General features: G+C 46.0%; 1 protein-coding gene across 1 annotated transcript in view; it reads left to right on the top strand.

Moving 5' to 3' along the window:
- The window catches only part of LOC140426522 (WD repeat-containing protein 64-like), a 227,758-nt gene that overhangs the window by 113,397 nt on the left and 97,026 nt on the right, over positions 1-17,335 (top strand). Inside the window, exons 11-13 of the mRNA XM_072511402.1 lie at positions 3,627-3,750; positions 8,221-8,369; positions 11,805-11,928. Of these exons, the coding sequence (XP_072367503.1) occupies positions 3,627-3,750; positions 8,221-8,369; positions 11,805-11,928 (397 nt within the window). The remainder of the gene's footprint in view (positions 1-3,626; positions 3,751-8,220; positions 8,370-11,804; positions 11,929-17,335) is intronic.

Raw genomic sequence — 17,335 nt, 5'->3', positions numbered from 1 at the left:
GTGCAAGTAATATTCACTATTGCACGTGAGTTTTTGATATTTTTGATTTGTGTATCTTTACATTCTTCCCCCTTTTATCTCTATTTATCCAAACTTCATAAAATGACAGTTGTCCTTTTAGCCTCGAGTCTGATAAAGGATGCATGTCTGAAACATCACAACCTACCTTTTCTCTTTATAGATGCTGTCTGTCCTGTTGTGAATTTACAATGTTTTTTGTATCATCAGTGGGAATTCACACCAGTGCTTTGTACAAGCAAACATTTCAAAATGTATTTCCAACTATTTCCCTTTCACCTTTTAAAATGTCATCAATAACTCCAATTAATATAACGTGAAAGAAATTTACTTGTTGAATTAATTGTTGGTTTGCTAACTGGATTCAAAATTGACTTGGCCAAAAGAAACCGATTATGAAGACAAAACAGTGAAAGGTGGAGTTCGGTAGCTTTATTTCCTGGGCTCTTAATTAATCGTAGATTATAGCGAGAAAGACGCTTTTTGCATTATAATCTTGAATACTTTAATTGCTTGAACAGCAAGCCATGTGGTGGGGAGACAGGGGTCTGAACTAATTAGTAGGTGTTAAGAGTTTGAAGATGTGGGGTTGCAAAAAATTGGGAAGATTCTGGGTGGGAGTGTTCGCGGTTTTAGCCAGGGTAGTGGAGGAGGAGGTGGACCCGGACCCTTTGGTGAAAAAGGGGAAAAACCTGTACAGACTGCATAGTTGATTGTTGGGGAAGTATGTTTCTCGGAGTGTTTATTGGCTGTAACCTGCTATGATACATGGTTGTAATAAAATACATTTTTTTTTAAAGAGTTTGAAGATGGATTTTAACGTGAACAATTCAGACAGATTGACAATTCTTGAAAAGGCCAATTCCATCAGGTCCACCCAGAAAAGATTTGTTCCAGAGGGGACACTGCAGACAATAACAAGGGTGCTGTATTGGAAGCGATCCTAAAATAAACATAATAGGCAGGATTTTAGTTCCCGGGTCCCAATCCCACTGTCAGGATGAAATGCAGGTTGAGAACTCGTGAATGGCAATGTTGAAGGTAGGGGGAGGGGTTGCGCACAGAGGATCACTTTGCAGGAGACAGCCAATTAAGTGGCCAACTCCATTGGCCAATCATTTAAGGTTCTCTAGCATCAGAGGTGGGTGCTTCTGAAGTAAGCAATGAGGCATGAGGCTGCCTTCATTCTGCAAGAGGACCAAAAACAAATGGACATGGGGGAGAGAGCTACCCACATTTACGGGCATTGCCATGGTTGTGATCAATTTTTGGAATCTTGCCTTCCATTTAGAATGGGGCTCTAGTTGCCATGGCTAATCTGCCACTTGGAGACCATAATTGTTCTACGTGCCTCTAGGGGCTTAATGGTTTACCATTGTGGCATAATCCTCTAGAAGTGGAAATGTGTTGCGGAGCTGGCCACGATTTCCCTCCAGTTTTGGACACCTCTCATCTCCAATGGCCCAGTGTTTGCTGAAGTTTGTGTTCATTTAATTAACTAGATTTTTCTCCCTCACCCTTCAGCTCCAAACATTTTCGGTGGAAATGCAGATGATAACAGCTTGGTAAGAGTAAAGGGGCATCTGATACCTTCGCAAATATTTAGTGCAGTAAGAATTAAGGAATGAAGGAAGATCAAAAAATCAAGGAGGAAATGGGGGGAATTGGAGTCAAATAAAGGGCGTAATTCTCCCAAAAGTGTGGTCTTCGGCAGGAAACACGGTGCAATTCCCATTGGGTGGTTAGGCATAATTCTGATTGCAATCCACCCACACTTGGACAATAGTTTGGAGGTTGGAGTGATTTGTGCCGTGAAAGAGATGTGCAGCCACACTTCAGAGATCACAAGGCACCCCAATATTAAAATAATGTCCCGTCCCCCCCCAGTCGACTGGCTACTGCAGAATCCCCCGTCCCCCGTCAATCCCGATCACCATCTTTAGGTCCCCTCAAGTGAGTGATACCCTGCTATGGAGTTGACGGTGGAGTGGGGTGGCTTCAATGGGCCTTCCCTTTGACAGCGGCAGGAGCAGAGAATCCCTCTGCCAGCGAGCAGTGCGCCACCTCCTGCTGCCGAGAAACACACGGTTGGGAGGCTGGAGAATTCCACCCCTGCTCTCCATTTTATAAGTCCATTAGGGATTCCCGCCGGCTCCACGCAGGCAGTTAGGTGAATTCCAGGAACTGGGTGAATCTGGTTTAAAACAGATCCTGCATATTTCAATGTATCTGGTTCATGCCCTCGCTGGGGTGAAGGTGAGTGTCGTGTGAGCCAGGAGATGACAGTGGAGTGTGGCCGCCACGTGGAGAGCATAGCATGGCTTGGCTGTCTTACCTTGGAGGGGCATATGCATGGAATAAAACTGAGATCAATAGGAAGATTGCCAGGTAGATTAGCAGTTAACAAGGCGGGTGATGAGTGGCAAGTAAGTCAAGGATATTTTCACCAAGTTGCTTTAAAAATGAAAACAACGTCTTCTGTGATTTCCAGGCACCCCCATCCCCCCCAATACCAAACCAAACTAATTACCTTTATAGCATGGCAAAAGCTTAAATATTTGCTTCTCTTACTTTACACATCATGGGCGGGATTCTCCAACCCCCCGCCGGGTTGGAGAATCGCTGGGGGGCGGCGTGAATCCCGGCCGCCGAATTCCCCGGCACTGAAAATTCGGCGGGGGCGGGAATCGCGCCGCGCCGGTTGGCGCCCCCCCCCCCCCCCCCCCCGGCGATTCTCCGGCCCGCGATGGGCCGAAGTCACGCTGCTGTCATGCCTGTCCCGCCGGCGTGAATCGAACCACCTCCCCGGCGGGACTGGCGGCGCAGGCGGGCTCCGGTGTCCTGGGGGGGACGCGGTGCGATCTGGCCCCGGGGGGTGTCCCCACGGTGGCCTGACCTGCGATTGGGGCCCACCGATCCGCGGGCGGGCCTGTGCCGTGGGGGCACCCTTTTCCTTCCGCCTCGGCCATTGCATCCGGGATGGCCGATGCGGAAGTGATCCCCCCTGCGCATGCGCGGGGATGATGTCAGCAGCCGCCGACGCTCCCGCGCATGCGCAGCCTTCCGCCGACCAGCGAGGTCCCTTCGGCCCTGGCTGGAGTGGCGCCAAAGGCCTTTCCCGCTAGCCGGTGGCACGCCAACCACTCCGGCGAGGGGCTAGCCGCTCAAGGTGAGGGCTTGGCCCTTAAAGGTGCGGAGCAATCAACACCTTTGGGGCGGCCCGACGCCAGAGTGGTTCCCGCCACTCCATCCCGCCGGGACCCCCCGCCCCGCCATGTAGGGGAGAATCCCGGCCCATGTCTCTGCTGTATTTAATTTTAGATTGGCAAACTGCAGACCTCAAAAAGCATACAACCATAATACTCAAGGACTTTAAATTCAACATTTTATCCGTATTATTTGCTTATAGTAGTAGCATATAGCATTCATCTTGGTGGTTTATAATGACTTACATTGCTCTAATAATAACTTCTGAAATGAGAATTAGTTTCCCTACTTTTGGAGATGCTTTCTCCTATGTTGTATATTTTTCCATTTTAGCTGGGTAAAAATACAAGCCAAACATTAGAAATGTAACTGATGTCAGCTTTCTTTTCTCCTCCTAAAAGATGTTCAGGATCTGGGATGTTCAGACACTTGCAGTGCTGCAGGTCTTCTCACTGGGTGAACGTAAAGGAGATCGGCACTTTAACACAATGATCTTTGATGGTAAAACTAAGAGATTAATTACTGGTAGGTTTCCAAGCTATCAAAAATTAATCACAGACGATCCATTAGATAGTTGAATTATTCAAGTTACTTTAGTTCATGTGCGTTTTAGAAATTATGGCTACAGGTCTCTCAATTTATTACATACTTACCCCAAAGCTGAAGTTATAGTTGGTTCATGCACCTTTTCATAGAAGGGAAGTAAACTAAAGTTGTCCTGGTCCCAGATGACCATAGTCTGCTTTGCCCCTTTGAGGGGGAGAGCTGACTGGTGGTAGTGATTTAACCTGAGGATCAGCAAACCTCAGGCGAGGGGCAAGGTTGAGAAGGCGGGACTTATTCATGAATAACCTCAGCCGGAACGGGAATTGGGCGCTGCTGGCCCTGCTCTGCATTAAGAATCAGCTGTCTATCCATCTGAGCTGAACCGGCCCCCATAGAAGAGAAACTACTTGAGGCAATGATTTTTTTTTTTTTGCGGGCACAAGTTTTTAACACTGCCGTCAGGGGGATCCATCTGGTGAAAATGCGTATTGAAAATGTATGTCAATATAATTTCCAAACCGTTCAAATGAATGATCCAAAACCAATCAGTTTCACAGTAAACTTGCAGCTTGTGAGCTTTCCCAAGGGAATGCAGATCATCTCTCCAAAAGAGAAATCCAGTTTTCCAGAAGAAAACTTTGCATTTGCTGAATGCAATTTGACGCCAAGTGTCCTCCAAAAAGACAGCTGGCGAAGGATGGAATTGAAGCCAAACTTTATACAATTTTACATTCATTTAAAGAGTTGCATATTACAAAAAGACACGCCCTAAACCAACAAACAGATTTTTGCTTGCGTCTGTTCACGGGTTAATGCCCCCACTTGCATGAAATGAACCACAATTAATAAACAATTAATAGTAAGCATTATCCATCAATGAAATCATTTCTTTTTTCAGACTGTCTTGAATTCATATACCCCTACCTCAATGAAATCGCTACAAATAAACATTAAAATATTATATCTCCATCTTCCAGCAGTACAGGCTCTCCACTTTTTCACTCAACAGAGGCCCAAGTCCTTAATCAGCCATGATTGAATGGTGGAGTGGACTCGATCGGCCGAATGGCCTTACTTCCGCTCCTATGTCTTATGGTCTTAACCACCACCACCCTCCTCTGCCTGGCTCCTCTTCTCTCATTGAATAATTTCTCCTTTAACTTGTCTCACTTTCTCCAAATAAAGGGTGTTGCTATGGGTACCCACATGAGCCTTGGTTATGCCTGTCCTTTTGTGGGGTATGTCCTAGTCAGCCCCTTCCCGTTCCAGCCTCCCTGAACAGGCGCCGGAATGTGGCGACTAGGGGCTTTTCACAGTAACTTCATTTGAAGCCTACTTGTGACAATAAGTGATTTTCATTTTTCATTTACATTTCATTTAATTTCAACATTTGTTCCCAGTACTGCGATGACTGTAGTGGTGTCGCTTCATGTTCTCGCCCGGAACTGGAAGAATTAATCGACTTTGCTTCCAATCCATCTCTGACACTTGTCTTCCTTTCTTTGACTTTTATGTCTCTATTACTGGGATGGGCTGTCTATCAATATTCATGACAAGTCCCCACAGCTACCTTGAGTGTACTTCCTCACACTCTGCTTCCAATTTCTCCATCTCTGTTGCATCTGTTCTGATGATGCTACCTTCCACAATGGATCATTTGATATTTCTTCCCTGTTCCTCAACTGAGGAATTACCCCCCCCCCCCACCCCGGTCATTATGGTTGACAAGCCCCTCAACTGTGTCTTACCCATTTTCTGCACTTCTGCTCTCACCTTTTCCCTACCACCCAAAAGGCTTGTCCCCACTTTCTACCCCACCTGCCCCTACATTCAAAAGGTTCATCTTCTGCCATTTGCACCATGATAGACATCAAATTCAGACGAGACGCTGAGAAGCAGTGAACCGATGCTTTAATAAGCTAAATATGTGCCGACCTGCAGCTCCTCCCGCACTGCAGGGCTGACCCAGGTCAACAGGCTTTATACCTCCACAGCTGGGCGGAGCCACAGGCGGAGCCAACAGAAGCACCAATAATAACATTCCAACAGTACAACAGCAACAACCAATAACAGAACAGCAATAACAATAAGTATATACAACAGTGGAGATAACAATACTAATAGAACAGTAGAACAATAGTGAACATATATACAACAGCCTTACGTAGCCATACGTGGCTCACCACACACCACCTCCAGCGTAATGCCACTACAAAAGACATCCCCCACTCCTCCACCCCCAGCACTCCAAAGGGACTGTTCCTTCCACTGGTCCACCTCTCTATCAGACCCAACATCTCGTCCATTTCCTTCAGCATCTTCCCATTGCAATCGCAGAAGCTGCAACACCTGCCCTTGTGTCTCTACTGTTCTCACTGTTCAAGGCCCCAACACTCCCTCCTAGTCAAGCAGTGCTTTGCTTCATTCCGCCTTTTCAATCTACTGTTCACTGCTCAAAACGAGGTCTCCTCTACACTGGGGAGACCAAACGCAAAACTGGATGACCACATTGAGGAATATCTTCACTCAGTCCATAAGCTTTACCCTGATCTTCCATTTTAATTCACCACCTTGTCCACGTGCACAGATTTGTGGACTTGCCCTGTTGCAATGTTCTAGTGAAACTCAGTGACAGTTTCAGAAAAAGCATCTTGTCTTGTGATAAGGCGCTTTATAACCTTATGGACTCAACTTTGAGTTCAACAACTTCGGACCGTGAACTCTGCCCTCAGTCCTGATTTGATATTTTCCTGGCCACTGCCAGTCTGTATCTTGTTTTCATGTTTTTGCTTGCAAGCCACGAACGCTTAAGGGAGGATTTTCTGCCCCCGTTTTCGATGGGTGGGAATAGCGATGGGGGCAGAGAATCCAACGGGAGTCCTCAACCAGCTTTTATGCTGTCGGGGTTTCCCGTTCAGATTGTCCCCACCACACACAAATGACGTAGTGGGGTTCCCACCACGAAAGGTCAGGAACTCGATTATCATGCAAATTAATATCACTAGTGGACTCTTTTGTGTCTCCATATTAATAATTTTCAGCGGAGTTTAAAACAGCTTTTGGCAAATAGGGATCTCGCCCTCTGAGGGGCCCCAAGGGTGGGGTGTGGTGGGGCCTTATAAATGTTGGGGAGGGAGGGCTGATGCCTGTGGGTGGGGTGGGAGGGAATGCCTTGATACTTCTTTGGTGGGGAGGGGGTGCAGATGTAGAGGGGGAGAGAGTGCCCCCAATACTTTGTGATCGGGAGTGGGGTGGGGGAGAGGAAAGTGCCCTGGATACTTTTGGTGGGTAGGGGTATTTGCCCCGATGCTTACGGAGGTGGGGGAGTCCTCCGTGTCCATGAGGGGATGCGGGAGAGTTTACTTTCCGTACAGATTGAGGCACCCTTTAAAGATGATGCACCAATTGCTGGAGCTGGCCTTGTCGGCTCTATCACACCCCGCCACACCAGAGTGATGGCATAAACCACGCCCCCAGATTTTCTGTGCACTGTGCCAGAAAATGGTCTGAAAACTTGGCAATGCATCTGGAGAGATACATGCTGGTTTCAGTCAGAACTTGACGTTCTGACATAGTTTGCTAAAATTCCCCCCATTGATTTCTATTCAAGGAACCTTCTGGAATTTGCACCAAGCTTTGTTATCTTTAAACTGTTCTTTGTCCACCATATTTTTCAGTCTTTTTAATGTCAATTTTCTTTTCTCTCCACCAATTTCCACTCTTCTCGGTGTCATATCACCCTTCTGATTGTTTGCTTCTGCGCATAGGACTCTACCAAAAACCCTTACTCCCCTCGTCACCCTGTCTACAACTTCCAGCACATTCCATAATAACAATAATCTTTATTATTATCACAAGGAGGCTTACATTAACACTGCAATGAAGTTACTGTGAAAAGCCCCTAGTCGCCACACTCCGGCGCCTGTTCGGGTACACAGAGGGAGAATTCAGAATGTCCAATTTACCTGACAAGCATGTCTTTCGAGACTTGTGGGAGGAAACCGGAGCACCTGGAGGAAATCCACGCAGACACAGGGAGAATGTGCAGACTCCGCACAGACAGTGACCCAAGCAGGAATCGAACCTGGGATCTTGGCGCTGTGAAGCAACAGTGCTAACCACTGTGCTACCGTGCCGCCGACTCCATTGACCCGTCTCCTCACTCGGGGCTCTGCCTCAGCCTTGTCCTTGTTCTAGGCCATCTATCTCTAATTTCAAGAACAGGATTTCACAGTAAGTGATGGCTGTTTCAGCAGTATTGCCATATGTGCACAGTTTGCATGAGACACTGGAGGACTACATGATCTGTGTAAGATCTTCCTCCAGTATGAATTAGCTCATTTTGCCAAGACAGGGCGCCATTTATTAAAAATAAACTATTCCACTGTTATTAATACAAACTTATGCAAATTCATGTAAATCAATCTATGTGTTTGCTTCATTATGCAGGTTCCAACACAATAGATCTTATACCTTTAATGTCCGCTGTACATGATACTATGCTGGTTCCTCTTTCCCATGAAAAATCCATCAATGTTCTGCTCTATAACAGGACGAATAGCAAGTTGGTCTCCATTTGCAGTAAATCTGTAATTACGGTAAGTGTGTACGATAATGTGAGATTAATAGTCGAATCATAAAAAGATGATTTTCGGTTTCATGAACAAAGAAAAACATATGCATGGTAATGAAACCAATTTCTAAACATGATTTCTAATGTCGCTTTAAACTGGGCTTTGTTGGTCTTGTGAGTCGAGCTCTGAGAGTGGTGCATTGAAAGTTTACAAGGTTGATTGCAATAGTGCTGAAAAACTGATTTACGAAGAAAGGTTAGAAAATCACTCGCAATTTCCATTCATTGCTCTTTAACCTCCAAACCTTCGCAGAAATTTTGTGTTACAATAATATAATATCTTGTGCTTATTTAATAATAACAATAATAATCGCTTATTGTCACAAGTAGGCTTCAATGAAGTTACTGTGAAAAGCCCCTAGTCGCCACATTCTGGCGCCTGTTCAGGGAGGCCGGTATGGGAATTGAACCCGCGCTGCTGGCATTGCTTTACATTGTAAGCCAGCTGTTTAGCCCACTGTGCTAAACCAGCCCCATATTTATTGTAAAAGATGCAAGCACCAATCACAAATAAGGAATTGGGTAATCATGGTGTGGATTCACATATCAAGATTGGCACATGAGAACAATTATACACCGGTATAAAGCCTGAAGGCAGCAGAGCTGTGTGTGTGCTCTGCTCAAAGCAAAAGTGAATCTAAGACTACATCACATGGCATAGTTCCCCTCCAGTGATGCTATGCTAATATCCCTCAAAGGCTTATTACAACAAAAGGTAATGCCCACAAACAATTTAACTGCATTAACAGATTGTGATGGGCAAGATCATTGTAAGTGTTGAAATGCCTTCTTGAAAGGTATGGCTACCTCATAGAATCTTAAAAACCCTACAGTGCAGAAGGAGGCCATTCAGCCCATTGAATGTGCAACCCACCCTCCAAAAGAGAACCCTATCCAGGCCCAACATCCCCCACGCCCTCCCCCCACCATATCCCTGTAACCCCACCTAACCTTTGGAAACTAAGGGGCAAGTTTGTATGGCCAATCCACCTAACCTGCACATCTTTGGGCTGTGGGAGGAAACCGGAACACCCAGAGGAAACCCATGCAGACACGGGAAAAATGTGCAAATTCCACACAGGCAGTCACCCTCGGTTGGAATCGAACCCTGGTCCCTGGTGCTGTGAGGCAGCAATGCTAACTCATCTACAATTTGCATTGAGTGTCATTTGCTTGCAGTCATTGCTATGCTGCTCTCCATGATGTCAGAATTGTTCTGTGCTAATTAGTTACATCCTTCACTTCCTGGCATTGTGGAAAAATAACTCCTGCACATCTCTCAATGTACGTGTGGACCTGCTTAACCCCAGGTTATGACAGTATTCAAAAGTGCTGAGTTTCATAACTTCTTCACTATCTGTGATATTAAACACTTTTGAACTGTGCCTTAGTAGCCAGCATTAAAGTGACTAACCGAGAGAGCCATCCAAACTTTCATGTCTGGCCCAAAGAAACCGTCAGGTGAAACTTTGGAGACAAAAATCTCATGATTCCTGATGGAATCACCACCAACAGAACTTCTAATTAAACATCTTAGAATGACACTGAGCCTTGTATTTCCCAATTTTCCAGGGAGGGTAGAAACCAGCCAAAGTAATCAGAAAGTAAGCCATTATTCATATAGCATTGTGCGATCATTTATGGGAAATGAAGCTGAATACATAAGGCACGGAGGATTTTAAATAGTGGGGGAAAGATTCACATGAGGGGATGTTTGGAAAGTTAAAGAGAAATGACAAGGCAATAGTGCACAGCAGTGTAATGATAACCAGACTGTGACAGGACAGGACAGCCCATACAGATAAATGAATTCCAATTCTCTTCCCACACCTAGTGGTGCACTAAGGCAGACTTTTGTCTGTTTCTACAGCTATAATTACCGCAGCAGGTCGCTAGACTGTTGCCCGGGGCTTATAGCTTGAGAGGTGCCACTCCACATCAAGCGAGGTTGACCAGGTGCCTCCGCCGCTCATACCACTAGCCATTGACATGTTGGAAGGATTTGCAGGTTGACACACTCAACCTACTTGACTGCATTAAGAACGCACCTTCCTTGGCCATTCAGCCCTGGGGTGGGACTCGAATCCGGAGCTTCTGGCGCAGAGTTAGGGGTGCGATCACTGCGCCACAAGACCTCAAATGTAAGAGTGCACGAGCAAATAAGGTCAGAGTAGGGAAACATGATAAAAAGACTGAAGTAGGGGTTATTTAATTGAATGCACAGAGCAGACCTAACAAGATGGATAAATTGATAGTAGGACCAGAAATGAATGAATATAATGTGATAGCTATCACATGATTGAAAAGTGAGCATGTCTGGGACCTGAATATTCAAAGTTTTTTTGACATTTTTCAAGAATAGGAAAGAAGGAAAAGGAGGTGGGGTAGCTCTGTTAATAAAATATGTGATCAGTACAGTGGTGAGAAATGAATTTGGTTTAGAAGATCAAGATATGGTAAAGTAAAAATAAGTCAGAGATGACCATAGGCTGAGGAGGAGAGCTGACTGGTGGTGATTTAAGTTGAGGATCACCACATCTCAGGCAAGGGGTAAGGTTGAGAAGTTGGGGCCTTCATGAATAACCTCAGCTGGTGACGGGAATTGAACCCATGCTCTTGGTCTCGTTCTGCATCACGAACCAACTGCCCACCCAACTGGGCTAAACTGGCCTCCTTGATGTAGAATCCGTCACTGCGGGGAGTAATTTATAGGCCCCCTGAAAGTAATTACACTGTAGGGCAGAGTACAAATCAAGAAATAATGGGGCTCATAAGAAAGCCACTGCAATAATCGGGATTGATGTCATTCTTTATATAGATTGGACAAATCAAATTGGCAAAGGCAGCCTGGATGATAAGTTCATAGAACATAATCCGAAGAGTTTCTTGAAATGATATGTTCTGGAAGCAACCATGGAACAGCCTATTTTAGACCCAGGATTGTGTAATGAGACTGGATTAATTAGTGATTTCATAGTAAAGGATCTTCTTGGTAAGAGTAATCATAACATAATAGAATTTTACATTCAGTTTGAGAATGAGAAATGAGGTTGTAAAACAAAGAATCTTAAACATAAATTAAGGCAATTAAAGGGTGTGGAAGACATAGTTGACTTAAACAGGCTGGGAAAATAGATTAAATTGTAAGTTGGGAGAGAAACAGTAACAGACATTTAAGGAGATATTTCATAACTCTCAACAATATATTTCATTGCGAAAGAAAAATACTACAAGAATGGTGAAACATCTGTGGCTATCTCAGGAAGTTAAGGTAATAGCAAATTGAAAGAACATACATCATTGCTGCTATTTATGGTTCTTTTGTGTAAAAGGGATCTATGTTTTTGCTTTTAGCTTGAGGATAAGTGGCATTAAGAAAGCGCTTTGGTTCTTTTGACAGGTATGGGAACTGCAAACTGGAAAGAAAATCTATCAAATTGTATATCCTCATGGACATGCTATAGAGGTGACAGCTGGGGCAATAGATTCACTTGGATCACAATTCATTACTGGAGCAGTTGATGGTGAGTATTTTTTGACTGTTTTTGACTGGTAGAACACTTGGAGCATTTTCACAGTTGCTGTAAAAGACTAAACGCCTTTTCCATAACAAACCATTTAATCTCCCGCAACACCTTTATTCCCAAACATTCTGCCCTACAAATCTGTTGGGAGTTAACTCTGATAACATTTTCCCATCCCAGTCAATTCAGCCTACTGTGGTAAATCTGAAAAGGTTTAAAACAAAACCCTGCTTCCTGGAAAAACAGACACTTTTCTGGGTTGGCTTGAAACTCACTTGGCTTTGTTACAGTTCTGTCTCAGCACAACGTTCACTCCAGGAGGTCTTATATAGCCACTCCCGAACACAGTTCACATCTTTTGCCTCTTTCATGTTTGAGCCTTTCAGCTTAAGCTTCCCGAATATAAAATCTTTTATGTTATTCTTATAACCCTTTTTACTTCCCTTAACTTTATCAACTGAACACAACAAAGCGTCTTTATCTCTGAATGCAAATTTCTATCCATGTCTTATTTAATTGTGGAAGACCACCCACCAACCCGACAACCCCCCCTCTCACACACACAACCCCACAACGCTCCACACACATACAACCCCTCAACCACCCCCCACACACAGCACACTACAACCACCCCCCCCACACACACAGATCACCTTACAACCCCCCCCCCCCACACACACACACCCATACACACAATCTACAGACTTGAAAATATCTCGATAAACTGGTTAAGCTTCCTGCATCCAGCACAGTGGTTTGCACTGCTGCATCACATGCCAGAGACCCAGATTTGATTCCAGCCTTGGGTGACTGTGCGGAATGTGTACATTCTCCCCATGTCTGTGTGGGTTTCCTCTGGGTGCTCCGGTTTCTTCCCACAGTCCAAAGATGTGCAGGTTAGGGGATTGGCCATGATAAATTGTGCATTAGTGTCCAAAGATGTGCAGGTAAGGTGGGGTTACAGGGATAGGGTGGAAAGTGGGCCTGGGTAGGGTGCTCTTTCAGAGGGGTGGTGCAGACCCGATGGGCCGAATGATCTCCTTTTGAACTGTAGGGATTCCATGGATTTTTTTGTATAAATGTAAAGTACCCAATTCCTTATTTTCCAATTGACGGGCAATTTAGAGTGGCCAATCCACCTAGCCTGCACATCTTTCGGTTGTGGGGGTGAGACCCACGCAGGCATAGGGAGAATGTGCAAACTCCATACAGACAGTGACGCAGGGTTAGGATCGAACCCAGATCCTCAACGCTGTGAGGCAGCAGTGCTAATCACTGCATCACCATGCTGCTCTGGATTCCATGGATATGATTCATCTGCATGAATTGGGTGTTACTCCACTTTAACCCAAACTATTCATTGTTCCAGAACTATCTTGCAGAACAAAGATGATACACAGCTTCTTTTCCCATGAGCAATTATTGTCTTAAATCCTTCCACCCTTTCCTCAAGATGAATGTTCCAATGCAGTACAGACCAATAGATGCTCTGTCAAATGTGCTGTCTCTCAGATGGGATTAGATGTTATACTTTCTGTCCAAGATAAATATGAAAGATCCCACGGAGTTATTCGAAGAAGAGCAGCTTGCTTTATTCTTTCACGAAACACGGGCTTTGCCGACCAGGTCAGCATTTTTATTGTCTATCTCTAGTTGCCCTTGAAGGTGGAGGTCAGCTGCCATCTTGAATTGCGGCAGTCCATGTGGCGTGGGAACACCCACAGCGTAGTTAGCGAGAGAATTCCATGATTTGACCCAACAACAGTGAAAGAATGACATTATAATTCCAAGTCAGGATGGTGTGTGGCTTGGAGGGGAACCTGCAGGTGGTGATGTTCCCATAAATCTGCTGCCGTTGTCCTTATGGTGTAGCCACCTGAGTTGGCCAAGTCCCGATTTAAAATGGCGAACGGCAAAGGCTGAAGGGAAATTCAGCCAACACAGGCAGAAACCAGCAGGTGCAGGTTTACTGTGTATTTAAACTCTGCAAAAGCCCAGACACCATCGATACAAGCAGCCATCTGCATAATAATGTAGCAACCATCTACATACTAATAAGCAATCCCTGGGAACATTAGCAACATTTGGGACAAATAAATCTAAGCCAGACTCCCCGGCGCCAGCAGGAGCCAACACAAAAGAGGTTAACGGACACTTCAAGACCGCCGATCGATCAGGGAACCGCTCCAGTATTGGAGAAATCGAACCAAGCGATTGGAACAAAGTCCAATCACCTAGAACCAGGTACAGGGTCCGCCCCGAAAGGTGGGAAGCCCCTGGGGACTATAAAGTTAAGGTCCCAAGTTTAAATCGCTCCTCTTGACCGGGTCACCCAGCAACGCGAACCAACATTGACCGTGACCCGTTCAACTGCCGCCGAGAGATCGTTAGTCTTAAGTCAACGCTCGCTACGAGATAGGCGCTCCTAGCTATCAATCCGTACCAACTTCGAATCCCGCAGACTCAGAACCCGAACGAAAGGCCATTTGTTCCCCTGACCTGGTGGGCCAGTCCAAAGTTAAGTACAGGCCTGTTAGTCGTAGAAGTAGCTTAGACGTAGAATTTGTGCATGAGTAGCGATTACTGTGTATAATAAATGTGCTTTGATTTAAATCTTACTAATTGGTGTATTGAGTTATTGGTCATTACTCAAACTTGAACCTCGTGGCGGTATCATAAAGATACCTGGCGACTCGAGAGTAAAGGTTATAAAACAGAGCCAAGTGAACCAACCAAAAGTTAGTAACATATTACTGCCGACATTCTGACGGGACCCGAACTAGAAGTGGCTTCACCACTCCGGGAGAACCCAAAAACTTGAATTAGAGATCCAATTGGGAACAGAAAACCACAAGTGTTCAAGCAGTTGTGACCAATCCTCATAATTCGGAAGTGTGTGTATGCATGCGTAACTAACAGGGCTATAAGGTAAACTGATAGATTTTATGTTGCGACAAAACTGTCGGGAGTTTGTACTTCGGAAATTAGCGAAACCCCTCCCGTATTTAAAGCACTGCCTTAGCTCCCCTGTTCCAAATTTAAAAGAAGTCTTTGGACAAGAAAGATGGCAATGCAGGCAATGCAATGCCTCATGAACCCAGAAGAATTTGCGGTCGCAGCGACCAGCAGCAGTAGAGTAGGACAATGTCCCGTATGGGAGGAAGAAATCAGAAAGTACCTCAAAGGGAATGGATGGCCCCTTTGGAGCGCATTCTGTAACAACGAGGAAACAGGTCCCGGGAGTATAGGACATACTTGGTGGGAGAACCTGAGCGAGATTACAAGAAGAGCTTCGGGAAAGCTCGCAAGCCGATGGCAATCGTGTCCTGCTTGGCACAATTGCGAGGCACAGAGGAGGTCGTTAGGACGCTCCGGAAAGAGATAGAAAGCATACATCAAATGAGTAAGGTCGATGTTAGTGAGGTAGAAAGGGAGAATGTAGAGTTAAGGAGGAAGTTGGCAGCAAAAGACGGAGAGGTGGATGATGCCAAGTGGGCACACCAGTCTTCTCTGGCGTACTTAAGCAGCTTCCAGTCCCAGTATGAAAAGGCCTATCAGGACACGCAACGATCAGTCCTGGTTCGAGAGGAAACCGAAAAGCAGGTAGGGACATTGCAGAGGCAGTGTAGTGACCTGAAGGCAGCGTTAAGAGCACTCCATGCTGCCACCACGGAGCAAAGACAAAGCTCACTAGACCATGCAAAGTGCCGGAAGCAGATTGCAGAACTGCAATCTCTGCTTTCAGTCCAAAAAGGATTCCAGGAAACCTTTGGAGCAAAATTAGATGAGGAAGACGGCCCTGATTGGGAAGAATTAAATGAAACAGCACAGAGATTTGTTCAGGGAACATGTGTGCAGGGAAAGCCCCAAAAGAGAAAAGTGCCCCAACCCCCCACAGAGCAGATAGTTCAGGCTCCAATGAACCCAGTCACCACCCACCGCACAGCCACATCGGACGACACAGAATTTCTGTACACCAACCCCTTAACAGTGACCCAATTGCGGGACGCATGCGAGAAAATCACACCGTTCCTCACCACCTCAGACCCCCACCATTTCTTTGCCAGAGTAAAGCAGCAGGCGACCATGTACGGCCAGGATGAGCGAGAGCATGTAAAGCTTACAGTTTTGAGTGTAGACCCTTCGGTCGTAGCAGCCCTTCCCGACCCACAGAATGTAGGAGGAGGCACCCTTGCAGAAATGCATACCGCGATCCTGGATGCGATCAGGTATAACCGGGGTGATCCCGTAGATGGCCTCAATAAATGCAGGCAAAAGAAAACCGAGCACCCCACAGCGTTTGCTGGATGCCTGTGGATCCACTTTGCAGCAGTTTTTGGAGACTTAGACCACACCCATTTGTCCCCAGACAACATGGCCAAATGGACCCGCACCCTTATCTCCCATACCACAGAAACAGGACAGAAAGCCTGCACGAATTATGATCCCTCAGAGGAGGCACTTAATGAAAAATGGGTAGGAAAAGGATTGTCCCGCGCCTGGGAGCAGTCTGTACAAAACAAACCCGCAGTTAAAAATCCCAAAGAAAAGCAGGCCGACTCAGGTATACAGGCAGTTAAAACACACCAGAACCCCGCATGGATAAATGAAGGAAAGAACAGCCCCCACCAAAGTCACAGGAGTGTTACAACTGTGGACAACTGGGACACTTTGCAAGGGAATGCAATGCCCCATGAAAGCCACAGAGAGCCCAGCAGACGGGAACTCTAAGTAAGAATAAGACAGAGCCCATAAATAGTGTGAGCACCCGTTCAGATCAGACGGACCTGAACGGAACGGACTGACGGTGTACGGGCTCCCCCAGTTGGGTCTGCGACACCCTTTGGGATAGGTCCGGTCGACCGGTAGTTGAAGCAAAAATTCGGGGACAGCCCATCGAGTTTCTCTGACACACAGGAGGGTCCTGCACCACAATAAATTCCTCTACCATGTTCCAAAAGGACACGTGGCCCACTACAGCCACTATCACCCTCAGCGGCTTTACAGGCCACTCACAGCAGGGACACATCACAGCCCCTGTACCCATTTAAATCGGCAATATCACCACCAAGCACCCCTTAGTTTTAGTTGACCTGCCCCACACAGCAGAACACATTCTGGGAATAGACTTCATGAATTCCCACAATCTATCATTTGATCCAGTCAACCAGTGTGACTGGAAAATGGCGAAGTCTGCAAGAGCCCCCGCAACGCTCACAATAGGTGAATACGCCAACAAAATCAGCGCAGTCGGCGAATTTTGGTTTAACCCGACCACGCTTAGCACGGACAAGCAGGTTAGGGCAGTTTTACAGAAAAACAGGACAGCATTCGCGACCCACAAACACGACTGTGGCCGGATGGCTGGTTCAGTACAAATCACAGGACCTGACCCTAGACCCCAAAA

This window comes from Scyliorhinus torazame, chromosome 1, assembly GCF_047496885.1.
Source record: "Scyliorhinus torazame isolate Kashiwa2021f chromosome 1, sScyTor2.1, whole genome shotgun sequence".
Taxonomy (NCBI): Eukaryota; Metazoa; Chordata; class Chondrichthyes; order Carcharhiniformes; family Scyliorhinidae; genus Scyliorhinus; species Scyliorhinus torazame.
The sequence above is the reverse complement of the archived record's forward strand: the minus strand, read 5'-3'. Positions and strand labels throughout refer to the sequence as shown.